The 27,674-nt window shown below is 53.9% G+C and overlaps 7 protein-coding genes across 7 annotated transcripts; 6 read left to right on the top strand and 1 right to left on the bottom strand.

Moving 5' to 3' along the window:
* Positions 1–398: 398 nt before the first annotated feature.
* On the top strand, positions 399–2,092 carry PG985_006024 (uncharacterized protein; the record flags this gene model as incomplete). The annotated part of the gene is made up of 4 exons (XM_066825793.1): positions 399–423; positions 495–1,781; positions 1,854–1,927; positions 2,006–2,092. The coding sequence occupies 4 exons, from the start codon at positions 399–401 to the stop codon at positions 2,090–2,092; spliced, it is 1,473 nt and encodes a 490-aa protein (XP_066685400.1).
* Positions 2,093–3,401: 1,309 nt separating this feature from the next.
* On the top strand, positions 3,402–4,593 carry PG985_006023 (uncharacterized protein; the record flags this gene model as incomplete). Its single annotated transcript, XM_066825792.1, has 2 exons — positions 3,402–3,568; positions 3,639–4,593. The coding sequence occupies 2 exons, from the start codon at positions 3,402–3,404 to the stop codon at positions 4,591–4,593; spliced, it is 1,122 nt and encodes a 373-aa protein (XP_066685399.1).
* Positions 4,594–15,196: 10,603 nt separating this feature from the next.
* PG985_006022 (helix-loop-helix DNA-binding domain-containing protein) lies at positions 15,197–16,784 on the top strand (the record flags this gene model as incomplete). The annotated part of the gene is made up of 3 exons (XM_066825791.1): positions 15,197–15,317; positions 15,389–16,369; positions 16,426–16,784. The coding sequence occupies 3 exons, from the start codon at positions 15,197–15,199 to the stop codon at positions 16,782–16,784; spliced, it is 1,461 nt and encodes a 486-aa protein (XP_066685398.1).
* A 1,105-nt stretch (positions 16,785–17,889) lies between these two features.
* Positions 17,890–19,196, top strand: PG985_006021 (RNA recognition motif containing protein; the record flags this gene model as incomplete). Its single annotated transcript, XM_066825790.1, has 3 exons — positions 17,890–18,001; positions 18,327–18,681; positions 18,752–19,196. The coding sequence occupies 3 exons, from the start codon at positions 17,890–17,892 to the stop codon at positions 19,194–19,196; spliced, it is 912 nt and encodes a 303-aa protein (XP_066685397.1).
* An 854-nt stretch (positions 19,197–20,050) lies between these two features.
* PG985_006020 (Peroxisomal targeting signal receptor) lies at positions 20,051–22,072 on the top strand (the record flags this gene model as incomplete). The annotated part of the gene is made up of 2 exons (XM_066825789.1): positions 20,051–20,252; positions 20,301–22,072. 2 exons carry the CDS (start codon positions 20,051–20,053, stop codon positions 22,070–22,072), a joined length of 1,974 nt encoding a protein of 657 aa, XP_066685396.1.
* A 999-nt stretch (positions 22,073–23,071) lies between these two features.
* On the bottom strand, positions 23,072–25,264 carry PG985_006019 (RNA exonuclease; the record flags this gene model as incomplete). The annotated part of the gene is made up of 1 exon (XM_066825788.1): positions 23,072–25,264. One exon carries the CDS (start codon positions 25,262–25,264, stop codon positions 23,072–23,074), a length of 2,193 nt encoding a protein of 730 aa, XP_066685395.1.
* An 816-nt stretch (positions 25,265–26,080) lies between these two features.
* Positions 26,081–27,543, top strand: PG985_006018 (uncharacterized protein; the record flags this gene model as incomplete). The annotated part of the gene is made up of 4 exons (XM_066825787.1): positions 26,081–26,265; positions 26,637–27,058; positions 27,115–27,448; positions 27,501–27,543. 4 exons carry the CDS (start codon positions 26,081–26,083, stop codon positions 27,541–27,543), a joined length of 984 nt encoding a protein of 327 aa, XP_066685394.1.
* Between the last annotated feature and the right edge of the window lie 131 nt (positions 27,544–27,674).

Below are 27,674 nucleotides of genomic sequence, written 5' to 3'. Positions count from 1 at the left end.
TCTAGCCAGGTATTATCAATTCCTTCCTACCAACTCGCGCTCCTCATACTCCTCGGAATAAAATGCGGGCTTAAAGAGCTCTTTCCGGACTTCGATAAATCGCCTTTTTTTTTTCTAAGAATTAAAGCAGAATAAGATTTCAGATTCGAGGATATACGGAAGGTAGATTAAGAAATATACGTGAACTTCCTAGACGACACGAAGTGTGCATTTGGTTCCGAGAAGCGCGAGCCAAGTGATCGGTGAAGTGCCCGCAATGATCATGGGGTACGATGGATACCCCGGTTTGTTGTTGCGGGTTAATGCTAGCCGAAGGTCCCACCCGGCTCTCTAAAAGGGCGCCACTCGTGTACACCAATGGCGTCTCCTTTGATCCTCATCAAGAACCGCCCGCCAAGATGAAGACTTTCAATGCTGAGGAAGGTAAGTCTCGAAACATTCCGTGTAACGAGTATTAGGAGAGATACATGACACGTCGTCTAACCGGGTTCTAGTGGCCAAGCACACATCGCCCGACAGCTGTTGGGTTGTCTTGTATGGTCACGTCTACGACGTGACCGACTTCTTGTCCTCGCATCCGGGAGGCTCCAAGGTCATTTTGCAACTGGCTGGCAGAGATGCCACGGAAGAATATGACCCTATCCACCCCCCTGGGACGTTGGAGGACAATTTGAAGCCAGAGGCCAAGCTGGGCAAGATCGACCCTCAGACGTTGGTCAACCCGACAAAACCGGCGGCCAAGGAGGAGAGGAAGGACGACGTAGACCCTCCACTGGAGAGTCTGCTGAACCTCAATGAAATCGAAGAACTGGCCACAAAGAAGATGTCGAGGAGGGCCTGGGCCTACTACTACTCATCCAGCGATGACACTTGGTCCAAATCCAACAACGGCCTAGTTTATCGTAACATTCTCTTGAGGCCCAGGGTTTTCGTCGACTGCACGTCGTGCGACTCTTCCACTACTTTGCTCGGCACCAAGGTAGGCCTGCCGCTGTTTGTTGCCCCGGCCGCAATGGCGAGGCTAGGCCACCCTGATGGTGAGCAAGGCATTGCGCGGGCCGCCAGCAAGTTCGGCGCGCTGCAGATCATCTCGAACAACGCCTCAATGACCCCGGAGCAGATCGTCTCCGACGCCAGCCCAGGGCAGATGTTTGGCTGGCAGCTCTATGTCCAGAATGACCGGGCCAAGAGCGAGGCCATGCTGGACCGGATCAACAAGATGTCAGACAAGTTCAAGCTCATCTGCTTGACGCTGGACGCTCCTGTCCCCGGGAAGCGCGAGCTGGATGAGAAGTCCAGCTTCGTCAACACCGCCCCAGTTGCAGCAGCGGCAAAGACGGGAGGCGAACCTAGCCGACCGGGCGGTGGCGGAGTTGGGCAGCAACTTTTCTGGGGTACTGCCGCGGATCTTACATGGAAAGTCACACTGCCTTGGCTGGCGAAACATACGGACCTGCCGATTGTGCTAAAGGGCATCCAGACACACGAGGACGCCTACTTGGCCGCGCAATACGCTCCCCAGGTGAAGGCCGTCATCCTCTCCAACCACGGAGGCCGCGCACTGGACACGGCACCACCGGCCATCCACACGCTGCTCGAAATCCGGAAGTACTGCCCGGAAGTGCTCAACAAGATCGAAGTGTGGGTGGACGGGGGCATCAAGCGCGGGACTGACATTGTGAAGGCGCTGTGTCTGGGGGCCAAGGCAGTGGGCATTGGTAGGGCTGCTCTTTTCGGACTGGGTGCCGGCGGCCAAGCTGGCGTGGAGCGCGTATTCGAGAGTAAGTTGGGGAAACGAAATGCTGCACCGCCTCTGTATTTTTTGTGTACTGACACTTGTGTATCGACAACAGTTCTCAAGGCCGAGATGGAGACGTGCATGAAGCTCTTGGGAGCAAAGGACATATCCGCGCTTGGTCCTCAACATGTGAGTATTTCTCTTTTTGCCTTGAGCCTAACGAGACTGTATACTTGGAACACCTGCTAACCCGACGAACGACTGTAGATCAACACCAGAATGGTGGAGAAAGACATCTACGATGGCGCCGCAGGGTTGGACAAGATGGGGCTTTGGACGAAATCCAAGCTATAGAAATACACAGCCTCACAGAATATGATACTATTAATAGTAAACATTTTAGTTGGCTTGGCCTGCTCACAGCAAGCCCAACCTCTTTTTTGAACAAATTTTGCAGGAAGGGGAAGCAAAACATTCGGTGTGCAATGCCCCGAGCTGTTGAGAGGTTGTCCTAAATCAGCCATAAGCAGCCGGGGCAGTCTAGAAGAAGCTTGGTTTGGTTTGGCGTCGTCGTATCATGAGGCTTAATCTAGAAGTGGACTGGAGGATCTGACCATACTAAAGTGGCAGATCTTGAAAAGGGGGGTAGTCCTTGTGTTGGATCGAGAAGGGCGGATGCATGTCCAGATCCGTGCAGTAGAAAGGCTGCTGTTCTAATTGGGTTCACCTCCACAAACCACTGAAATTGCGCGGGGAGACAAGCCTCGAGTCTTGCAATGGCCTTGCTGGGCACTTGCTACATGAGGCGTCTCTACCAGGTACATAGCCTGCCCTGGGCCACCACGGTCTTCGATAGGAAGAAACCAAGTTTTGTTGTCGTTACGGTCCACCTGCAGGCCTTCTCTTTTCATTTGGTATGTGCCTGCCACTTGCCCATTTGTACATAATGCACCTGACACCAATTAAACTCAAATTTTCATGTGCTCCTACCGCAACCGACAGATTGGCCGTCGAACCCCTGGAAGGCATGTAGAGAGGATCTCTGTGATCTCTAGCCCATCTCTCCTTCTTAGATGCTCCGTTGTGATTGGGCAGCCACCCTGGTGCTCCGGAAAACAAGCGGCAGTCGCACCCTCGCATTGCATCTAGGAACGGGCAGGCGGCAGGGGCTATCTTGATTTTCGTTGCCATACCGTAGGAGGTACAGATAGCCATGCGTTCTAAAGGCTCGCTACACAATCCAACGAATGGCTCGTAAAAAGTGACCACGACTAGCAAGATTAGACGACGCCTTGCGAGATGCGTGAGGGCCATGCTTCCGATCTGCCCACCCGTTTCCCGGTCCTGGCCATTCTCTATCTTGGAGAATAATACCCGGCATCTCGCATCCATCTGATGTTCGCATTCGTCACAACTTCCTCTCTTTTGTCTCTCTCTCTCTCTCTCTCTCTCTCTCTCTCTCTCGATCTCCCTCGACATCATACCATCTATTACTGTCGTCATCGCCAGGCTATCTGCAGGGCATGTCAGCGGTTTGACATTGTGCGCCTAGTACATTAACTGGCCTGCAACTGAACGAGACCAGAAGCTGCACAACCTATTCAACTCGAGTATATCAGCCTTGAGCGGCACGTTTGTCTCCTAGTAGAGCAAAGTCATAACAATGTCGGACAAGGTCGAGGTATCTCACCACGACTCTCGCAAGGGATCGGAGCCCGAAGCTGGCCCAGCTGGACAGAAGTCGGAGGGGGGCAAAGGTCACTGCAAGAGGTTTTGGTGGGTATATCTGGTCCTGCTGGTGGTGATTGTGGTGATTGTGGTGCCATGCGTGTAAGTAGGAAGGCAAAGGGGGGCCGATGAGTTGAGGAAGAGACCTTGTACTAAAACACAGCTTACTCAGGCTCCTCGTTGCTGTCCCAAAGATGGCTCAGTCCAGGCTCGACAGCGCCAGCCTCAAAATCGACTCTGTGGTAATCTCGCAGGTTGAAAAGGATTCGTTCAACATGGCCATTGACTCGACTATTCTTGCTGACAGCAGCGTCCATGCCACTATCCGGGGGTTTGACGGCACCATGTCCCTGCTGCCCAACAAAGACGGTGCGGCACCTGTGGCTTTCGCCAAATTCCAGTTCCCCGAAATGTCATCGTCTGCCCAGGTCGTTGTCAACGTCAGCCAGAAGGTGGCGGTGGAGGATACAAACTCGCTCGTCGCCTTCAACGAGGCACTGTTGAGCCAGGTATCGGTCCATGTCCGCGTCGAGGGCGATACCCAGATCCGTGTCAGCGGCATCGCCCGGGACTACCCCGTCACATTTCGCAAGGACGTGGAGCTGAAGGCCTTCAACGGATTTGCGGGACTGAGTGTGTCGAACATCAATGTCAGGATGGGCAATTTTAACAACTTCAACGGCACAGCCCATATCCCCAATCCCACTGTCTTCACTTTCGAGCTCGTAAGTACACATGACCCTGTTTGCTGTTATGCGGGCACTGACGTCGTGTCTCTTCTCTACCGACAGGGCAATACCACATGGAATAATTACCTCGACGGCGGCGCGAACGTTGGCACCGCGTACATCCAGAACCTGGCTATGCGCCCCGGGAACAATGATTTCTTTATCTGGGCCGACATCGCCCAGATACCTGTCCTGACAGCTCTGGGCAAGAAGCCCGTCTGCGAATCACCCCAAGGTGATCTGACATTCGAGCTCTCAGGCAAGACCGTTGAGAACGACGGCCAGTCCATTCCGTGGCTGGCGACCGCCCTGTCGGCTCACAACGCCTCCGTAACCATGCCAGTCGGAGCGGCTGTTGCGAAGGCGCTGAATGCCTCAGTCCCTTGCTCCAGCAACTAAAAATTCCATGGCAGCTTGAGAGTTATGGATGGACGGACGGGCAGAAGAACGAGAAGAGCCTATGTATCACAGATTTTACCGCGTGTATAGGTTTCATCTTATATGTCGTTTTAGCCAGCGAATACGACGTAGAAGGCTATTTTGGGATACATGTCCCATCCGATCACGCAAAGTATCAGGTTGTTAAGGGTAGTCCGAGCGAGAGGGCTGTAATGTGTTTTTCATGATACATTAGCCAGGGCATCATGGTTGACATGGGGGACGAAGGTCATGGATACTTTGGCCGTGTTATGCCGAGCTTGGTAGGGACAGTGGTACATACCAATATCTCTGAAGGATAATTGCAACCTTGTATGCTACCTATCTGCAAACCTAATGCAAGTTCCTTATCCGCTTCGGCATCTTGGAATGACCGCTGGGGCCAGCTCGTGACGGCCATCTTTCAGGGGTGGTTAAGCGCTTTTGCTTTTACCACCACCTATACCACAAAACAAATGTCGATGAAACCACCAGCCTCAGCACCGATGCAACGCTGACATGAAGGTAGCCTCGATGTTTCCTATGGACCCAGCTCCTGCATGTTTGCCACCTGACATCCAAAGAATCTGGCATCAGGGATGGGGAACTGTCAACACGCTCGGTCTAAATTTATTGCCACTTCGATGGTCAGCCTAGACAATAATCGAAGGGGCGACCTCGTTATAGGAGGTAAGTTGCGGTGTCATCTCAGGCAGATTGCCATATTCGGGCAGACGAGCCCGAGGGTGGCCATGACGTCCCCATAGTCATTACAAACACTCACGCATCTGCTTACAGAATACGAACCCCTCTTGCTCTGGGTGTATGGCCAATCAGTACAATAGGCCTATGGCTTTCCATCCATTGAGAGGATCGCGGGTATCTCAGCTTACTGGGGCTTACAACTCCGGGCGGGTAAGCCTACGGCCCCCAGGCCCCAATGTCCTCATTAGCTGCTGCGGGATCACATCCCGTGAAGTAGGGAGGGTCGCAGAGATGCGGGGTCTAACGGCAACCGGGGTGAACCGACCCCATCCTTATACCTATACATGTATACATTGTGTAGGTATACATATACACCGGTTCGTAACCCCCGCCTCTCTCTACCTAGCCCCAATATCCGACCAGTTTGGAACCGTCCTCTGCAGTCATTGCAATGCCGCTCGCGCTCACCGACCCTACCGTATCCGGAGCCCGGCAGGCCCAGGCGAGGCCAAGTGTCGGGTATGTAGGTAAACCAGTATCGAGAAAGACACCTGATCAGAGAGGCGCACAGCGTGAAAGCAGCCACATCAATAAACTGAAGTAAGCGAATCACCCGCCTGCAAGTAGAAAGGGGCCGGGGCACCACTATAGCGGAAGGAGAGAACTTCATACATATCTAATCACTTTTACTAGATTTCACCCTCGGCGGCGGGATCCTGCGGCGGGCTCAGGCAGGCGTCCTTACTACTGTGTGACAGTAGAGCCGAGACATCTCGCCTCTGGCGGTGTCTCAGACACGCACACAGAGTGAAGGGAGAAAAGACCCTGGCTGTTTGTCACCATGGAACTACTTTTTCTTTTTTCCTTTTTTTCCTTCTAGTTCTTGGGGCTGGCTTGCAACCCAGAAACGTGGGAAGATGAACGTCGGACGATGCAAGTAGCCGCCGTGTCACTTTCCATGCCTTGGGCCTGGCACTGGCATCGGCGTCGAGAGGGAAGGATAAGACGGATTGCACGACATCCTCCTTTTCTCGGGAGCGCTCCCGTGTGGCTAGATCTCATCTCGGTCTAGGGAAAGGTTGGGGCCAGATCTATGTAGCGACCCCCATCGAGGGATTTCCGGGGTATGGAGTCCCGGCTGCCTGCCTCTTGTGAAATACTCTCTCTCCTCGCCACGCTTGTTTGTGCCCCGTCCTCTTGCAGAATCGTCTCAACCGGGGGTAGGACGAGCTCGGCGATTGCAGGTGAAAACCTCCTTGGTGATACCCCCTTCCTTCCTTCCATCTCTCCTCCCTTTGCTTCATTTCAGGACTGCATGGCAGCGTGCAGCAAGCACGATTCCACGATCGGTAGCATGCATTGTCACGACGACTATCACATATCAGGGCAAGTTCCGAGATTGGAGGCTTTTCATCCCTTGATCGGGACTGCTGCATAGCAAGCACCACATGCACACACCAGATCATACACGTCCCCCGAGTGCAAGTGCTCACGCACCCAGTCATTCACCCAATGAAGACTTCTTGTCCATCCTGTGCGATTGGCTACTGAGAGTGGGAGGTGGTGAAACACCGTGGGTGGCACCTGTCAAGCTAGCATCCTCATGCATCACATCGAGGCTCCCTATGAACCCACGTAGCTCACACGTGCAAGTCGACCAAATTCCTTCTTCTCCTTCTCCTCCATCTGGTGCTGCCAATGACCTCCATGTAATCTGACAAATCGTTCACAGATAAGCCGTTTCTGCGACATGGCCGTTTCTTACTCTCGGATCGACCACAAATACTTACGTAGTATCGTGAACGGGGGTCCACCCTGTCCGTATAGGTGTTGTGGATACTTTGGCTTCTTGGGCTGGGATATGGCTGTCTTTCGGCGCAAGCAAAGATACTCGGATGAATAGTTGGTTGCTGAGAGGAGGAAAGGGGATGTCAAGATGTGGATTGCCTATGCCCTATATTGCCCCAGCAATGCCCACTACCCCCATAAGCAGCAGCAGCAGCAGCAGCAGCAGCAGCAGCAGCAGCAGCAAGAGCAGCAGTCTGCCGCCAAGGACTACTCCGTACTACAGCGGGGACTCTATACTGCCAATGCTCGTAGGCCGGCCGGGCGCCCTGCCCTCCGCATCTGCTACTTAGCAGCCGCCAGGGGTCACGAGTGTCCACGAGATAACCTAGATCGTGGTCGTAGTCAGCCGAGTGGACCTTGCCAGCTTGTGACGGGCAATTCCCACTTTCTTCTTTTGATTTTGTGACATCTCAACTGTTACCGCTTCTCTTTTTGTCGATGACGGCGCGTAACAAGGAGATCCCGGCTATGCGGCGGCAATGGTCTGAAGCCTCAGTATTGCGCAGCAGCCAATGACGGAATACGTGGCTTTCGTGCACGTAGGTGGTACGCTCGCGGCTGGTGGGTGAACTTGAGACGCCAGATAAGGTTGGGACGGTGCATCTGGCAACAATTATCAGATCAGACGACCCAAACGGCTGGGCGGCCAACAAGTTTGCCGTCGGGTCTGTTCCTGTTCCTATTCCTGTTCCTCTATCTCGATGTCTAGTTCCTTTTTTGCTGCTGTGCCTATCTAGTGGATCAGACGTGTCAACTATCACATCTCACCGGGAGCCATCGTTGGGGTCCATGCAGCATCGCGGGAAGGGAGCCTGTGGATCTGCGGCGCACTGCTGTATCTGCTTGCTGCTTGCTTCTTTCTGCCTGTGTCACCACAGCGAGATCACCAATCCAGGGATCGCAAGGAGCAGATCTCATAGTAGCTGCCGAGTCTCGCCATAATTGTATGGAAGTAGGTAGGTGATGATCTTGGGGACCTATACATACAATCCTAACCAGTTGTGGCGGTCCTATATACTTAATCTAGATCCGGGAAGGGCAGCCGTCGTGGAGGTGCATGTGCATACATGCCCGTTCCACGAATGATTAACCCTCCAGGCCAACCACCACCCTATGTAAGGTTTTGCGGGGGAATTCTCACCGTTTGTCGACGAGGGCGTGTACGAGAGTGACGTTTGCGCAACCAGCAGGCCTGCGCCAAGAATATTATAGGTTGTGGCGGACGCTTATGTACGGAACAGAAGCGGTTCTTCCTTCACATCGTGCTGACCGGCGTGAACGTTCGTTCCCGTCCGTCCCATCCACCAGATCATTATTGGGGCTTTCCTTACTTGCTGCATTGGCGCAGGGCCCCAACGCCCCAAAAGCCGCCTCCGAGATCTCAAGCTCCATACCAAGATTTGCATTTGGCCGAGAAAGCAGGCGGTTAGCGCTCGCAATGCTGATCCCCGTGTGTCACAGTATGTACCTTCTTGGGGTACCAAGAATACATACCATGTAAGCCCTGTAGGACGAAATTAGAACAGCCCGGCGAGAGAGAGAGAGAGACAAGGAAAACGAGGCCCAAAAAGCACATCGAAAAGAAACAAAACACGAAAGGCTGGCTTTAATGTCGGTTATCGAAGGTTTGTTTGCTTCCTAGATCCCCTCCCCACACAATGCATACACAAATGCAACTAATTTATGCCACTTACAGACGTACATACAGACAAACCAACGAACGATTGGTAGGACACAGGACACACGGGCAGTCACGACGTGTTCCCCTGGGAGGCAAACTGGAGAAAAAAAACTCGACCAGGATACACTGCCGGAACGTGTGAAGCACATATTCCGGTTGGGATAACTGTCGCCCGTTGATAATCGATTACGATAATCCTTCCTGGCCCGCCCGGCCCAACATTATACTGTAAGGTTGCATGTTCGTTCGGTTCGATTAGATTCGGCTGTGCCATGCCTGTCACAATACCTCGATATGTGCCTTGTCATAAGGCATGCATGCACATAAGCATGCAATGTAATATATGCAGATGAAGACTGGCCAATACCCTCTACTTGCTGTATTTGCAGACGCCGAGTGGAGGAGGCAGGGAGGGGAGGGGAGGGAACGGACGGGGACGGTGACGGGGACGGGATCTACCCTATGGTCCGACTGATGCACACTTACCCCCCAAGCCAAGGAACCAGACCTACTACCGCAGACAGGCTGCCTAGACAGGCTGCCTAGACTAGCTAATCTCACTGCATGCATCTATTTCCACTTATGAGATGGGCATGCTCGGCACTTGCAGCCAGTGATGATGCCCTCAGCCGTGGCGGTTTGATGAAAAGAGGGAATCGGGCGTACATGGCATGGTTATGTTTGTGGTGCGTGGGGGACCAGAAACCCATCACGGCGCAGACTCTACATTGTAACTGGAGCTCAGATGCTATTGTTTCCCCCCGTTGGTCCCTAAATTCTGACCACAGCTGACGAGTAAACATCACCAGTCGCGGGAGATCATTTCCCAAGTTCGAGCTGCTTGTATTGAGGCACGCTTTCGGTAAATCAGAATACTACGAGGGGATCTGAGCGAGGGCCATCTTTCCTACGCCGGCTAAGATTGCCTGGATTTCGATCCCGCTTCGGTCCGTTCAACAGCAGGCAACTTGGCCAGCATGCTACAGTGAACGTGCCTGTTGATATCCCAGATGCGTAGATCTTTAGCACTGATCGGTTACCCGTGCTTGTGCAACCCCAAGAAGATACCATATTCGCTGAAAATCAATACTGCCGGGGGCATATGCATAGAGCCTGGTGTAATCCCGTCAATGGCGTGCCAGGAGCCAGAGGCCTCATCCCCCCCTCCGGTGGTTGGTTCAAGGCCCGTACATAAGACAAGAGAGGGTAAAGGCCAAAGAGGAGTTGAAAAAAAAAAAAAAAAAGAACCACTACGTATAGGTAATATAAGAGCCGTAAACCACATACACCAATGTAATGTATGCACGAGCATCCGTACTCCGTACTTTCGTTAACCTTTAACCTTCATGGGCAATTGTGCACAATAACACGGCATGCCTACTTACCTTTCCGGCTAATCGACCGACGTCGCAGTGACGAGGACAACAGCAAATCTCTGTTAAACGCGACGCAGCATCACATCAGCGACGGCACAGTGGAGTGGAGTCTGCCAGTAACCGCGTGGGCGCCAAGCAGGTACACGCGGGTCATTTAACGAGATACCACCTCCCGTGCTTTAGTATGTACATGTAGGTATGTAGGTATGTATCCTTGACAGGAAAGGTCCGTAACAGCATGTGTTCTGGGCCTAAGCTGTGCCTGCCCATGCTTCCTTCGGTAATGAGCCTGACGGGCACAAGTCTTCGCCGAGGAGGTAGCATCGTCGGGCGGCGCAGAAGCCCGCGGATCATGTACACACCCGCCGGTTGTCAAGATGGGTGGAACAGTCTGGTCTCAGCAAACTGCAAACCCATTCCGTGGTTGCGCTGCCCCGATTCTCTCCCCCACTGCTGCCCAGAATCCATATGCACTAAGACGGAGCCGAGAGGGCTAATAAGCTCCCAATAAACAACCGGGCAGAATCGATTGATCCACCACACTGACTCGAACCGTTACCTGAAAGCTGGAGCATAGGTTCGCGATTTGATGCGCTGTCTCGGGTGACTGAATGATGATCGCTTTCCAGCACAAGGCGCAAAGTGGTAATCATAAGACTGCCTACTGCTCGGTGTTAAGGGGGTCAAATCGAGAGGAAGAAGCAACAAACGGGTCATGTCGCCCGTACAACGTAGCATGGCATCGTTGCGGCGGCCGGCCATGGGTTGATGCAAACAATCCAGGACTGACGGGACAGACAAGAGATCGTCGCTGGCGTTTCCCACAAGGGCTCTGATGAGGGGACGGGCGAGATCCCTATCCCGGTTACTCTCGCTTGTCCCAAAGGAATAGGATGCCGAACTAGTGTGTGAGAACGTACCGTGGTACCCTCCCCGAGAGCTCTGCCCAGTCACCCAGTTGCCAGTCTCCAGTCACCCTTCACCCAGTGCCCGCAAAGTGCAGGCTGGCTGAGAGGTTGTGGTTGCATTGGGTCAGCCAAACTGTCTGCCCATAAAACTACGTACCTCGCTCCACCCAGCGACAGCAAGCCCATGTACGGTAAGATGCTTCTTGCAGTCCCGGTAACAAAACGAGCGTAGCGCTAGAGGGGCCCTGTTGCCCTTCAGGTCAAAATAGTAGTGCTACTGTACCTACACATTACGGCCAAAGTAGCACATGGCAGCACGAGGTCGATTCTCACGTGGCTCGCGCGGGAAGATCCCACTTGGGCCCCGGGCCCCCATCGCCTGCAAGCTGGTTGGCAGTTTAGGTTATAGGTATCGTCTATCCGGTATGGCTATGTACTGTATCCCTTATTCGGCCGGGTTTATCGCACTGTCTCTCGTGTGCGCAAATGCAGCAATCAATCCAGCAATTGGGTCTGGGTCAGCCGCCCACCCTTTCCACGAAGCAATATGTAGGCGAGTGCATTCCTCCAGGAATCATCCCGTTATTGTTGTCGCGGTTGCAAAGCAACTCGGACCAGAATAGACTACTGCACTCATGTACTTACTATGATGACATACGCGGCTTCTCCCACATGGTTTTGGCCTCGGAAGGAAGCAAGCAATAGACGAACCTACCGAACGGTCTCTCCGTAAGCCTAGACTGGCTGCCCTTGCACGTACATGTAGTTTTGAGGGGACGGGAATGAGCGAGGGATAAAACCTTCTTTTCTTGTATGTTTGTATGATCGGCCGGCGGAAAAAGAAATAAACGACTCGCCCACCCGCCCCGTTAGAGGTTGCGCTTTTGTTCATGCACGCTTGAGATCTGGAGTCGCCGGCCCTCCTCCCCAAAGCTAAGGAATATTGAGATACAGTAATAAGGAAGAGAAGGGCTTTAAGAATTAAAAATTAACTCCCGTCGAGCCGAGGGATATCTGTCGGCCACGAGACCCACTTATGAAGTCCCTATCACTTAGTGTCAGCAAGTAGGCAAACTTATTATCTGCTTACATGTATGCCCACCCGTAAATAGCCTGCAACTTGGATTTGATACCTGCTGTATTCCAAACCAGAAAATAAAATAAAAAAGAATGCCGGGTCTTATAGGAGCGAGGAGTAAGGAGCGACGCTGCCGCAGCATGGAGGGACACTGGCACAAACATGCCCCAGACCAGACAGTCGCGCCGAGGCTATGCCCGGCGATAGCGACTCCTTCTTGCTCACGAACTCCTACCTTCTCCCCACCAAATGCAAGATGTGAGACCCTGGGGCTCAGCAAAAGCCTGTCAGCCCATTGATGGATCGGGAGAGGGAAGGTTATCTGCTTTGTATCGCAAGACCCATGCCACCAAGTGCTGGGCCACTCAATATCGTCCAGTTTGCCGCTCACCGTCGAGGGAGAAATCCAAGGACTCATGGATGAGGAGCCCGGGCAGAAAAGGACACTGCATCACTCGTAGTTCCTTGACAAGCGTCCTTGCTTCGTTCGAAGTGTCATGTCATGTCAGGTCTATCTGTCAGCGCCGCAGACTCAGGAGGGCCTTCTCCCACGTGTGCACTACATGCAGACCTACATACAGACCACGTACAACGGCACCTGAGTACCTGGACCATTCACGAAATGTGTCGGTCACTTCTCCTTCAGGTAGCAGCCTGGACGGCTGGGACCGACAAATATACAAGAGCAGCTGACTGAGCTGTTTCCTAATACCCAGATAGTTATTTGTGGCAATGAGGATGCCCAGCCAGCCCAGCTGGCCAAGATGTTGTTTTCTCTGACTCTTTGTCATTTGTTTTTCTGTCGAAGAGGGTTTCAGATGAAGGCTTCCCACTCCTGGTGCCTGGGACTTTTGAGTGTGAGGTATCTTAGGCATGTACACTTACTGCACAGAATGGTCGAATAGGTCTGACATACATTGATGCAGCATGGTATGGAAGCAGTAAGCAGTACACCAGCACCAGCATACACACTGTATCGTATTTCGATTCTACCTACCTGCCTGGAGGATATCTACATACCTTACCTATCCCTCCCACTACTATTCGTGGTACGCACCATCACTCACCTTACCTCATGGAAAACCATGAACAGAGACTAGGTATATCTACCTAGAGTATTGTGCAAGGGGGGGCTGTGAAATATGTACTTGGTGTACTAGTGGTGGTGGTGGTAGGAGGGTGGGGCTCCGCACACGCGTGCGCAAAGTCAACGGACAGGGGCTGCTCGTGGGAATCTCGGGCTAAGAGGGAGAGTCGAGCGAGTAGTTGCGCCGCCACGAGGGAAAAAACGAACAAGCAAGATGGCGCCTCGTTCACGTTCGCCCGCAACACTGCATGCCTGAAGTACCCGTACTTTCTGGCCGTACCGCCAGGCTGATTGGATGCATTAGCCTGCGCTAGGGGGCAATCCTGGGCCCGGCAGAACACCATACCCACTAGCCAGGTATCCTTTTCGGTCCATTTTGTTTAAATTGACCCTGAAGCCATGCGACGGCTTCCTTCAGCAAAGGGAAGTAGTTCGGTAGTGTGCCAGACTCCAAAACCTCGCGCAGAAGATGCAGCGTCCTGGGTTCCATGCTGGCTCGTCTACACGCACCCAATGCGGCAGGCGTGCGACCTGTGATATTGACACTGGCCTTATATATATTGATCTGCTGTAAGCTGAGCACAACCAAGCACAAGCACATTTCCGCACTTTCTACACATGAGGTAGGTATGTACCTACATAAGTAAATACGTGAAAGCAGATGCATCAAAGGGCCAGGTGGCTGTCATGGGCCGTCAGCTTCCATGGATTGGGGATTGAAGTAAGTAGGTAAGTAGGTAGGTAGGTACATTCTCACTTCATCGCACAATGTACCTACCTCCTCCTAGTCCAATGTCCATCTCTCCCTCTCCCTCCAGCTCTCTCACCAAGTCACGCACTCACTCCCTCTCTTTCTCTCTCTCTCGCTCTCTCTCTCTCCCCTCGAGGTCTCTGCTCCTCCGGCATAACTTTCTTGAGCAAGCAAGCTGCACATACATATCAATAGTGAAGATTAGGAAGAAGAACCTTCCCTTTTGTTCGTTTGGATGTGTGGACTGCTGGGACAAGTACCCTTGTCGACGGCGGTCGACTGACATCCATCTTGATCCATCCATCCCTCCTGGTGGTGACCAGCCGTTTCCGCACACCCCAACCCAAGTCGAGTCGCGCGGTTTTTCTGGGGGTGTTCAAACATAGGTCTAGCTTCCCTTCCCAGGTCATCCTCGCCTCGGTTTGGACGACGGTTTCCTTGCTAAAGACCCCGTCACTTTCTTAGTACTTACTCCCTCTCTCGCTCATTTGCCTTTTCTATTCTGATCTGATCTGGGATCCCCCGCCCTACCCTTCCGCTCCCTCAAAGTCTTGTCCCAAAGTTCCAAGTACAAGGGAAACCGGGGCGCACAGAATTGGCATTAGGCACGCTGCTATCCTCAACCTCTTTTAACGTTGCTCCCCCCCCCCCCCCGTCCCCATTACAAGACTGGGTTTCCGAGTGTAACTCGTTGTTTGTGTACCCTCCCGTCCAAGTCCCAAGTCCAATCCTCGAACACATTCATATCCAAGTCCCATAATAAGTAGCCAGACGTGAAAGATCCGACCGTCGTCACCAAGCACTGCTGCTGCCGCCGCCACCACAACCGTATCCTTTTTCCTGTTCTGTCTCTTCCACGCTGGTTGAGGCTGTCGTCGTCGTTGTCTAGTTGTGGCCTGTAGAGCACATGCAACCTGGGAGGAGACTGCATCCAATGTCCAGCAGTATCGCAGTCTAATTGTCCCCTCTCTGCCTCGATCGGGTCATGCGAAAACGCCGCCGACTGGAAGCACGTACTACCACCAAATCATACTTTGCGTGGCGCTGAAGTATTTTTTCCGCCGACTCCTGCACCCGGCTGTACGGTTTTCAACTCTGCATTCACTATCCTGATTAAAGTGCCGAAACCCTTGGCCTGCTTTGCCGACGACATGGCCAACGAACAGCAAAGGCCCGCGTCCCAGAAGCTGCCCGCGGGGCTGGCTGGTGTTCTCAACCCAGAAGAGAACCGCGACTCTGCCTATTTCTCATGCACCGATGCCTCGAGTAAGCGTATGTAAATCCATTGGGACGATGGGGGCGCATGCAGCTGTATGCAACTGTATTTCTTACACTATATTTAGACACGTCCACCGCCTCGGGAGTTGGAATCAACGTCCTGAGTCCCTCGTCAACATCTACGGGCTATCATTCGACCGAAAAGACCCCTTCTCCGACCACCACCAACATGATGCCTCAGCCATTGCACTCGCCTGTTGGCAGCATGAGCATTACTTCAATGGTCTCGCCGACAACGCCAGCCAGCGCAAACTTCACCCGTCCTCAGTCGCTCGAGGTGAATGGCGCATCGCTTCTGCTGAATGGAGCCCCCGACTCGCGCCGCGAAAGTGTCGACAGCAGGATCAACCAAGGCTTCGGGGACATGAAACTGGGCAACTCGCCTTATGCCAGCCACAACCAGTCAACCACTTCGATACAAGGGAGCTTGGCACAGCAGCGCAATCCTCGGGCAGGTCTAGATAACCTGTCTATGCACCGGATTTCCAATGGCTATCAACCGAGTGCCGACCGCAACCCCCCCGAAGTTCACCCCAAGATCCGGACGGCGCCAGCCATTACTGGGCCTGCGACAAGCAACATTGCAAGAGCGGCCGAGCCTACCAAGGGCCAGGCCTGGGCTTTCCCGGAAGAAGAGATTCAGCGGATGCCCTCTGTATCCTTCCATGACTCACGGCGCAGCAGTATCGCAGAATCCATTGCCAGCAGCCAATTCACTACTGAATCCCGGCTTCCTCCCGGACAGCGACGCCTGGAGGATGGAATTGGCAACGACTTCTCGCAGCGCTTGTCGACTGCGTCGGCCGATTTCCCTGCGGTACATCACCATTCTCTCCAGCATAAGCAGCTTTCAGACCTCCAGAGTGAAGAGTCCAGTCCGCATTCTGGTGCCCAGCCGTACAGTCGTACTCCAGAGTTGCGCGTCAGTCACAAACTTGCGGAGCGCAAGCGTCGCACCGAAATGAAGGAGCTGTTCGAACAGCTCCGGGATCTAATGCCCCAAGAGCGCGGGTCGAAGGCTTCCAAATGGGAAATTTTGACCAAAGGTATGTAGTCAGTCCCGGGACCATTCCTGCTTTCCAGATGGCTTACATTTGTCCAGCAATCGCGGAGCATCAGCGGCAGCAAGACCACTTGAAACAGTTGACGGCTCATTACCAGAATTCTGCACAAGAGTCTGAGATGCTACGTCGAGAACTTGAGCAGTTACGGCACGAGAATGGGCAGCTACGGGCAGCGAGTGGACAGAACGGGCAAGGCCCGGCGAGTCACGCTGTGCCGTCACAACCGCCTCCGGCCGATCCTTATGCACAGCAGGCACAGTACACGGCTTCGCGACCAGAGCTACCGCCTCTACGCACACTCAGTAACGCCATGCCGAACGGACCGGACTCCATGACTGGCGTTCAGTATGAAGGTCAGCGGCCAAACGGGTTTCGACCCGAGACTGGTCGCTTCTAAGCGAGTCTAGGGCCGCATTCTGTCTGCTATATTTGTTGTACTCATTTGTTTTTGATACCTTGCGGCGCATACATCCGCCCAAACTCGCAGTAACGACAGGATGTCGCCTACTGTTCTACCACCTCTTCATTGGTGCAGTTTGCACAACATGATAAAAAAAGGGCCGGGGCAGAATTTCAAAGAACTGAAATAGGGTCGCATCTCGGATCCGGAGGGGTTTGCGGTTGATTTGATTTGATTAGCGGTAATGGAGGTGGGCTAACCGGAGCGATGGGTTTTTGTTACAATTTACAATCTTACAGGAGTCGGGGAATCTGCATGTCGAGGTGCTTTACGAGCGGATCAGGGCGCCGTGATGGCGCACCGTGGGGGTCCGGACTGCTACTGGTTGCGAAGACTCGGCCTTGTCGAGGGCTGGGCAGCGAACCAACCAGCGTCTGTCTGAAGCGAGCGGCTCAAGCGGCTTGAGAGCTCAGCAGGGGCTATCAAGACTCGATGAAGAGTCCCCGTTTCGGGCAGTGTGTGTATCTGCGTGTATGTATCTATGTGTATATACCCACTATGCTTGGGCCGAGATCGTTCGAAAACCCAATGGGGCTTCTCCAAGCCCTTGTTGTTTTTGGCGGGATGAGAGCAGAGGGAATCCAGCTGAGGGCGTGTATATAATTGCGGTCATTGCCATGGGAATACCTACCCACATGGCGGGATTGGTGCTGACTGACGCCTGCGAGGAAGGTGGTCGGGGTAAGATCGTGCTGGGCATATATGAGAAGCCGCATTGTCTACAGTATGCGCCACTATACAGGCAAGACTCGTATGTCTCTTCCTCTCCCTCTTGTGCCTAGTCGTCTGAACGTGACGCGGCTGCGCTCTACAAGATAGGATGCTGGTTCTTTGGCTCTAAAGTAGGTATGTGATGGATGCTAACCGACTTACTCGGAAGATGGTGGTCTTACTTAGTGGGCGTAATGACAGCAACGCTTATTGTGAGAAGCTGTTTACTTAGGCTTTGCCTTCTAGCAAAAGACAGAACAAGAAAGCCTTCAAGAGAAACGCATATGATACGATGCATGTCCATCCCTACTAACCTTTTGTTTGTGTCACCATGGACGTTGAGAGCTTCCATGCGGCAGAGGCGGGCTCTAACTGGACGAGAGGCCTTTTTTATGGGACGCTGGCCTGCTGCCGTGGGAAAAGTGCGACCATTGACCATGTAGGTATGTAGGTACGGCCATACTTAATACACCTGACTTATGCACTCAAGCCAATCAGAGATCTCATTCCGGTCTTGATTGCGGCCAATTGCTTGTCAGCTAAATTTTTTTTCCAACCAGCACGCTAGGTACTTACTCTCTATTCTCATCATCAAACTTTTTGCCTGTATCTGTCGGTATCTGCATCTGCCACTATCAACCAGATTTGTTCCCAATTCGTCTCTACCAGTTTCTCAAGATGTAAGTTGCCCCCGCCCCCCTTGCTACGTAAATGCGCTTCCATGCTAACCATCCACCCATTTTGGCAGGCATGCTGTTCGTCGCGCAGCCTTCAGGGCCGCCAGCTCTACCTCGCTGGCTGCCGCCAACACCTCGAGACTGCAGCTCAGCTCTCTGGCCATGCAGGCCAGCAGAGCCTCGGTCCGACCTGCCATTGCGCCCATGACCCGTTACTTCTCGCAATCTATGCGCCGGGCCGATGACGAGCAAGTCATCGTCGACGAGGCCACCAAGCTTGCTCAGGCAAGCGAGGAGCAGAACAGCCCCGCCCCCAAGCAGAACGCCATCTATATCAGCAACATGACGTGGGACGCTGGCGAGAACCACCTGCGCGAAGCTTTCAGCAAGTTCGGCGAAATCCAGGACATCATGATCAGCCGCGATCAGACCGGCAGGAGCAGAGGGTATGCCACACACCCACCACGTACATGCCCCGTGTAGAGCTGTGATGCTAACTACCACTTCCCTCGTCAGCTTTGGCTTCGTTACTTTCGCCGGGGACGAGGCTGCCCAGAACGCCGTTGAGGAGTGCAACCAGTCCTTCTGGCACGGCCGCCGCATCCGAGTCGAGATTCGGAGATCCAGCACCGAGGGTGGCTCCAGCTCTTCCAGAGGCCCTTCCAGGCCCATCCGCAAGACGGACCCTACCCGGGCGCTGTACATTGGCAACATCCCCTACGAGACTTCGGATGCTGACCTGAACAAACTGTTCCGGGATCTCGACAACGTCGTCGATGTCCGCGTTGCCGTCGACCGTAACACTGGCTGGCCGCGTGGTTTCGCCCATGCCGACTTTGCTGATGTCGAGAGCGCCACCAAGGCCCACGAGAAGATCTCTCAGATGCAGCTGGGTGGCCGCACCCTGCGTGTCGACTTCTCCGAAATCCGCGAGAACCAGGGCCGCACCAGGCGGGATTAGATTTGGGGCGTAACGGAAGCGATGTTGACGCGACAGGTTGGAGGAGGAGGATAGCCTCGGGAACAAACTACGACTGCACATGACACTTGGCTCTTAGAGCCTGGGCCTCCTTGTATAGAGGCTACAAGAAGATAGATACCGGTGCAGTGCCACTTTTGGTTCTGCATAGGGGCAGTCATGAATGGTCCCGGAAAATGGACCGGGTCACGACTCGAACCCTCTTGGGGTTATGCATAACCTGTACATGTAATAACAATAGCCAGTGTGTAAAATACGATAGATGGTAATCAGGGAGCGCCGGTAAAGGTGCTCCACGAATGAAATGTATCACGTCCTCCCTCTACTACCTATGCAATAAATGCTTGGTTGCCCGGCATGGATGATCTCCTACTCACCGTATGGATGTACCCACCTCGTAGGCTCCCAGGAGGTAAACACGTCTATATTCCGTTGATGGTCTTGGCAGGGACCCTGGGGAAGACGAAAGCGTGCCAAAGGCAACCTAGGCGGCTAACAATGAACAAGTCAGTAGCCGACACGTCCGTCGTCCCTCGGCAGGGACCCCCCCAAAACCCCACCTAAAAGTACAATGGTTTACGTACTTGCCATCGCATCGCATCGGCAAATCAAACATTAAGTGCGGGCGACAGACTGCTCAAACCAAACATCTGATTCTCCATTTACTCAGCTCGGCCGTTGGTGTTCTTTGTCCTAGGATTCTTCTCTCTTCCCCTCCCCCAACACCACCGCCGACGTCTTCATCCTCCACCTAGGTCTTATTTCCCCGCATATTACGCCATCTCTCGAATTCCATCTTCCCACAGCGCGCTGCCACGCCCAGCCGCAATTCCACCATGTCTTTCCTCGGTGGCGGAGCCGAATGCTCGACGGCCGGCAACCCGCTCAGCCAGTTCGCGAAACATACCCAGGACGACAAGAGCTTGCAGCGCGACAGGCTCGTCAATGGCGGGCCTCAGGGGAGCATGGGCGGCTTTCGGAGCGCTCCCAACCATGCGCCCCAGGACGAGGTAGGGGCGATTCCGCGGGCTTTGGCCCGTACCATAACATGACCGTGGCCATCACCGTGTGCTGACAAATGGCTAGATGATGAACGGCTTCCTGCAGCAGAATGGCCGACTGCCCGACATGCCCCTCGAGGGCATGAACCAGATCCGCCTAGCCATCCGGCACAGGGCGTCCACCTGAGAGCCAACTCGACGTCGCCGGCGTGGGCCAACGAGTTCCAGCAGAATCCCCAAGCCGCCATGGAGTCGGCCTTTAAGGTGCCGCAGGGCACCCACTTCGGCCCCGAAGATTACACCAAGTTTCAACACATGATGCAACAGGCCAACTCGTCGAGATCGAGCCCCATGCCGCAGCAGTCTATGGGGGGCTACCAGCGGCCCATGGGCATGGGCATGGGCGGCATGGGCATGATGGGCGGCATGAGCTCGGCATACGGCATGCAGGGCGCATACGGTCCACAGTTCCAACAGCCCCAACCCCAGCACGCCATGCAAGACGCAAAGGGAAAGGGGAAGCTTGTTGAGCTCGACGACAACCAGTGGGAGGAACAGTTTGCGCAAATCGCCCTCGAGGATCAGAGGGTGAGGGAGGAAGAGGAACAGAACAAGGGCATCGAGGCCGAACTTAACCAGATGGACGAACGGATATTGGAGTCGGAGACCAACGAGTTTGGGGACTTCGAGTCCATTTGGAAGGGCATCCAGGCCGAGAAGGCCCAGGCCAAGGAGGACCTCGATGAAGACGAGTGGGTCAGCAAATTCAACGAAGAGGACTGGCAACGAAACTTCGCCAATGGTTGGGGCGACAGCAGCCGGCTCGTGGGTGACCCACAGATTGAGAGCTATCTTTTCGAGGAGGACAACCTCTTCAAAGACATGTCGAACCCCTTCGACGAGGGTATGCGCATAATAGACGAGGGTGGCAATCTGTCCTTGGCTGCTTTGGCGTTCGAGGCCGCCGCCCAGAAAGACCCGTCCCATGTGGAAGCCTGGGTACAGCTGGGCACTGCACAGGCGCAGAACGAGAAGGAAACCGCAGCTATCCGTGCTCTCGAGCAGGCCAAGAGGATCGACCCGAGCAACCTGGCGGCTCTCATGACCTTGGCCGTTTCGTACACCAACGAGGGGTTCGACAGTACGGCTTATCGAACCCTCGAGCGTTGGCTCTCGGTCAAGTACCCTTCCATCATCTCCCCAGCCGACCTGTCGCAGGCAACGGACCTCGGCTTTACCGATCGCCAAATCCTACACGACAAGATCACCAAACTGTTCATCAGAGCAGCTAATCTCAGTCCGGGCGGCGAGCGTATGGACCCGGATGTTCAGGTCGGGCTGGGCGTCCTCTTTTACGGGGCCGAGGAGTACACCAAAGCCGTCGACTGCTTCAGCGCCGCCCTCGCGTCGGCCGAGCAAGGAGCTTCGAACCAGCGCTCGCAGGTGCACCTGCTCTGGAACCGACTGGGCGCCACACTAGCAAACTCGGGCAAGAGCGAGGACGCCATTGCAGCGTACGAGAAGGCGCTCACATTGCGGCCCAACTTTGTGCGCGCCCGCTACAACCTGGGAGTCAGCTGCATCAACATGGGCTGCCATGAAGAGGCCGCCGGTCATCTTCTGTCTGCCCTCGAGATGCACAAGAGCGTCGAGAAGGAAGGTCGTGAGAAGGCCCGCGAGATTTTGGGAGGCGGAGTCTCGGACTCGCAGCTCGATGCCATGACGACCCAGAACCGATCCACCAACCTCTACGATACCCTGCGCCGCGTCTTTACTCAAATGAACCGCCGCGACCTGGCTGAAAAGGTCGTGGCCGGTATGGACCCGTCAGTTTTCCGCGGGGATATCGACTTCTAGTAGGACCAGTCTGGGAATCGCCCGGTTCGTGGCAGAACAATTTGATACAGTGCATCGAAGGGGGGAAAGTTCTGCTGAGAGTTGACGAGGTTACATGATTGATGGTCTATAGGAGCGTGTTTTGAAATCAGATTGGTCCAGTTCGGTTTGAGGATGGGGGCGGGGGGCTTGGGGGGAGAAAGGCCTCACGGAAAGGTAACCCGAAGCAAAATCCAGCATTAACAGGCGTTCACTCATTGTAGTATATCACTTTTTCATCTCTGGGACATCGCATTACCACTACCAATGTGATGCTGCTCATGGAGTTGGCCGACATGCGACCCCAAGTGACAGAGATGCCCTGAATAGGAGACGAAAATGGACCAGTATATTTGCGAGCACGGTGACGAGGACCCTATAATAACAACGAGGTATTCACACAATTGGGGGGGGGGGGTACAACTAGATACCAATACTTTCAAACGGGTTATAGACTTGAGCAGTACACACAGCAGGCATGATTCATGCGAGTCTTGTTTGGATTGCTTGCTTGATCGATTTCACAGTTAATCAGGCACTGGAGCTATCTTCCCTCTTTCCACTTTGTCCGTCATCCAGGACAACAGCAGTATTATAAACACACGGGGTATCATCAAAAATCCCTTATTGGTTTGCTTTTCCCACCTCTCTGCACCACATGCAAACGAGAACGTGGTATATATTAGGTATGCACGCACCCCGAAGATGCCATCAGCCGAGGCCATCCATTCGCATTTCAGTTGTACTTGTTTGTTTGTGCACAAAAATCCACCGTATATTCCGTGGAGAGCAAAAACCATCAATGCTTTGGAGTATGAACCTCCTGGCTTCCCCCCCGGGAGTAGCACTTGTGGCCTTTTCTGGCAAAGAGAACAGTGTCTCGGGTTGGCGCCATGTAAAGGAGGTAGGTGATGGGGGAGTCATATATCTGAGATATACGTGGGTGTAGCAGTAGTAGTATAGTGGTAATGTAGTCCTCCCTCATTTGACACCGATAAAGCCGATTCCATTCCGTGCGTTACCTACGGCTTTCTTGAGGGCCTGATCCTCGACATCGGTCCACTTGACACTCAGCTCGTCCCACTTGCTGCCGGGAGTGTTGTATTCCCGCTTGAACTGGCTGTGCATCGTCTGCAGCCGGCTCATCTCGCGGGGGTCGCCGCTGCCGCTGAAAACAAAGAAGGCGGTACAGGGTGGTAAGCTGTCGTAGACCTGCTTGATTCGTGTAGTGAGGCCCTGCAGGGCATTGGCCAGGGACGATGCTTCGTCATCTAACGGAGGCGCGAGGAAGTTGCTGGGAGGAGCGACGCCATCGGCGCCGGCTGTTCTGTTGGTATTCCACCAGCCTTGCATGGCTTCCAACTCGCGGAAGCGCGCAAAAACAAAGTCGGTGCCGCCAAAGGGAATTTCTTCCGCCACCGGGTCGCCCTGCACGGCGCGGAGGACGCCGGCCACGACCTCTTCGTCCGATTTGCACCCAATGCGATATGTGGCGGCGGCTCCCGCGCCCTTCATCGGGTCACCCCAGTCGATCATGGTCGATGACTTGCCCGTTTTCACGCCGCCCGTAGCATTGGCGCCGCCGTTGGCTTTGTAGTTAGTGCCGGATCGGTTGAGGCGGCGGAAGAGGTTTTCGCCCTGGTGATCGTGGTTGCCCCAAGACTTGCCCTTCTCGCACTTCTGCTTCACCAGGTCGAGGCAGGCCTTGGCGTCCTCGATCGAGTCGTGGCCCGCGGCGCCACCTTTTTGAATCTCCCGCTTAAGGAAACGCTGGCAGAGGAACTTGAGGCTGTTCTTCAACGGGGGGCCTCGGTTGTGGGGGTAAAGGAGGGAGGTGTCCACGATGAAGGGGTGGGTGATTTGCAAGGCCTTGAGATCGGACTCGAGGGAGTGGCCCACGAGGATCGTCCGGGGGTGCAAGATATCCAGTAGCTTATTTTGTATGTCTTGCAGAGTTGTGGTGACGGGATCAATCATCTCTTTGGTGATACCCGAGAATCTCGTGACGTAGTCGACGATAGGCTTGGCCGGCTTGACCAGCTCGTCCAAAACGACGTTTCCGCTCCAATCCACAAGACTTATCCTGGTCAGCGAGAACTCGTGCTCCCCAGTCATACACATCTCGCAGTCTAGAGCAATCACCTCGCGACCAGCAGTGATAGACCCTTGCTCAATCTCCGACTCCGGAACGTCGCCTTCGGACAGATCCTGCACTCGGGTATGGACCCAGCCCGGCTGGTCCTGGTACTCTTTCCGGCGCTCCTCGTCATTGATAAGAGCCGGGTGCAGGGTGTAGCCGTTAGGTACAAAGTCCTCGGGCATGGCCAGGAACTCGGTGATTCTGGTCCTGTCGTCTTTCCAATTGCTCGGTTCCTTGGCCGGTTGCACACCTTTCTTCGCCTTCTCCTCGGGCGATTTCTCCATGGGCGCAGTGAGCATGGTGCCCAGCGGGGAGCGCAGGTTGCCGTACTTCTCGTTCCCGGGAGTCTTCAAAGGCCACAGGTGTTCAAACATGTCGGCAAAGGGCTGCAGTATCTCCGGCAGCTCGTCCTTCTTTAGCAAGCGGGGGTAGTAGTCGTCCGGGGAGGTGATGGCACGAGGCCTGTCATCGGAACCGTCCGCGTCCTTGTCGTTGTACGTAGCAAAGTCCACATTCCGTCTGAACATGGCCTCTTCCAGACCGGGCACCATGAGGGTGACGATTTTGCGAAACTGGGGTCTCTGGGAGACGGATACCCATTGGGGTGCCACGCCGTCGGCGAAAATGTAAAGAATCAAATTGCGCAGCTGCTCGAGGGAGACTTTGGCTTGCAGCTTGGCATTGTAGTTGAACTTGATGGATGGGTAGTTGGAGGAGTCGGATCTCGGAATCTTCTTTGGTTTCTTGGAAGGCCGGGTCTTCTTCTGCACCAGCTGCCAGCCTTCGTCGTCGCCGTCGACGCTTTCGTCGTGGGGCTTGGCACGTTTGAGACCGTTGGGTTCGGGGACCGTGGCAGCCACGGCAGTCTGGGGCTTCAGGTCGGCCTCGATGGTTCCGGACAAGGTGGCGGACGAAGCGTCGCCGGCACGTGCGACACTGCCGTTGACGACAGCAGCATCGGGGTTGTTCGCGACAGCCTCCTGCACGATCGCAAGGGCATTCGCGATATCCTCAGCGGCAGTGGTAGCGTCCATGATGGGCAGTGACCGTATGCCGCAAGGAAGTCGGCGGCAAGGGGCGCGCGACAATGATTGCGATGCTCGGAATTGGCTTTCAGAGCATACAAAAAAAGATGATGGAGTTTTGCGGTCCGGGCAAAGAATTATATTGGACCGGATCCCAGAACAGGGATTACCTCTAGGGACTAGCTACCTGCCTAGGCCAAGCGTAGCCAGCGACAACTGCGTATCTCTCGAGGAGTGGGCAGCGGGGAGAGCGCTAGAACAGCTGTATCGCGCTAACTTACAGCGGCTCGTTGCTTATCGTACTGGGTCTACGTACATCTTGCTTCTGGTAGAACTCCGATTGAAGGTTCCTATCCTACATGTACCTATGATTGATAATTCTCTTCAATCAATAAATGAATCAGGTGCAAAAGTTCTATGCACCCACGGATCACATAAGCTGTCATTCGCAGTGATTGCTAGGAAATTTCACTGATGGTTCAGCCAGGATATTTGAAAAGGAAAGGGGGAAATAGAACAATCCAAGTCACTCGTCCGGAAAATGCGTCTGGTATTTAGTCAATCCATGGACGACTGCCTGGCTTTCAGGATCATGGATGGAAACCGCTTCCCTTGATTGAGACGTTGCTTCCAGCAGAGACTCCCACGTGCAGTAAGCCTACCTTGAGATAATTGTGAGGCATCCTAGCGAGGCAACCTAAGCCCAAACATCACTCCAGTTGCATCTCCCTCACGCTCCGGTAGATATATCTTTGCCCGTATTCCATTCTGCAACCCACGTTGCTCACGAAGGGCAATAATTATCATCCTTCAGAAGCCCATATCATGGATCTTGTCACTCTGACCTGTAAGAGATGCGAAGCAGCTTTGGGGAAAGCTGTGAACGCATGGGTGCAGATTGGCAAAAACCATATCAGCCCTGTTGTTTTCCCAGACACAAACCGAGATTTGGACGTTGTCGGTGTTAGTGCTATTCGGAACGGCGAACCAGCAACGCTGGTGGATGACTGGTATGAGTGCTGACCCGAAAGCAAATGCCTTTCAAGCTCACCTAACGGATCTAGTAATCTTCAGGACGTCGCCTGCCGTCGTTGCAATGCGGTTGTTGGCCTCAGGTGCCTGGGAACTCCTTTAGACCATATCCTCCAAATGTAAGGGCTTGTGTGGCCTTTAAGACCCCTTTATTTCTCAATTCAGGTTGGACCGGTTTGCTTCTCTCCGCTCATCGTCTAACAATCAATAGGGATCAGTTGATGTTGCATCTCACATCCATCAGCACCTGCGCTGCAGATACAGGCAGCCAGGTGAGACTCCATATCCAAAGGACATTAAGACTGAAGACAACTACTCGAAGGAGCAACTGCAATGTACCCAATGATAGCCCACGGGGTTCCAGAGGATCGTATCAGGGAAACTCCCCTGGTGATGATGGCACGGCGGCCGGTCAGGGAAGCTGGAGTGCCCTACGCAACGATGTGGATGCCCGGGGGAGAGAGATCCAAATGCTCGGCATCGCCGGGCGCCAACTTGAGTCATACCTCAACAAAGCCGTGGTGCGCATTGGTAGTGACATTGCGACTCTGAAGGCTGGCCTCGGTAGTCTACGAGAAAGACAAGACAACCATGGTGATGACCTATCCGACCTAACGGCCGAAGTCTCTTCACTTAGAGATACAGTCAAAGAGAACCAGCAATCCGCCGGCAGCATATCAGATATCGCAGCGCTGAGGGAACACCTGGCGTCTTCGATGAGTGCAATATCGGCAGTACAGCAGGATCTCGATAACCGCTTGAGTTCCGCCAGTGAACTTTTATCCCAGGAGATGGACAGTGTCAGGGACGAACTGACCAGAGCCCAGGGGGGCTCCAAGCCCTCAGAAGTCAGCTTGGAGACCACGAACGCCCGCCGCGGGAAAATGCCCTTTCGGAAGACAGCTACGCCAGAGAAGTCAACCTGTTACGGATGGAGGTCACACAGTTGCGGAATGTCACAGCCGCCCGGGACTATGCAACAAGCCAAACGTCGCACAACAATATATCATATCGTGAAGAGCTGGACATCCTCATCGATAGTGTTGCAAAATTTGGCAACCGGATTAGCCAAGTCGAGACATTAAAGATGGAATCAAAGCTGCTGAAGAGCAGAGTTCAGCGCTTGGATGCAAATTCGGGTCCTACAGAGGGAGCTGGCCTGTGAGTATAAAGCAGGTAATATGGTAGGCATAGGATTACGAGCCTGTAAAAGGAATCCAGCCACCTGGCAAATTGGTGAGAACAGTATGGCCTAATACTAGTACATCAGGAGAGCCTACTAAGAAGTTAACATCAGCAGACTTCCCCGACATTCATTATGGAGTCGGATATTAGATTTTGCCGAACACTATAGAGTAATGGAAGGAGGTGATGGGCACAGGTGTTG

Source organism: Apiospora marii (genome assembly GCF_038362585.1).
Source record: "Apiospora marii strain CBS 49790 chromosome Unknown utg000004l_segment0_segment0, whole genome shotgun sequence".
Taxonomy (NCBI): Eukaryota; Fungi; Ascomycota; class Sordariomycetes; order Amphisphaeriales; family Apiosporaceae; genus Apiospora; species Apiospora marii.
Note: the sequence above shows the minus strand (reverse complement) of the source record. Positions and strands in the feature narration are given on the sequence as shown.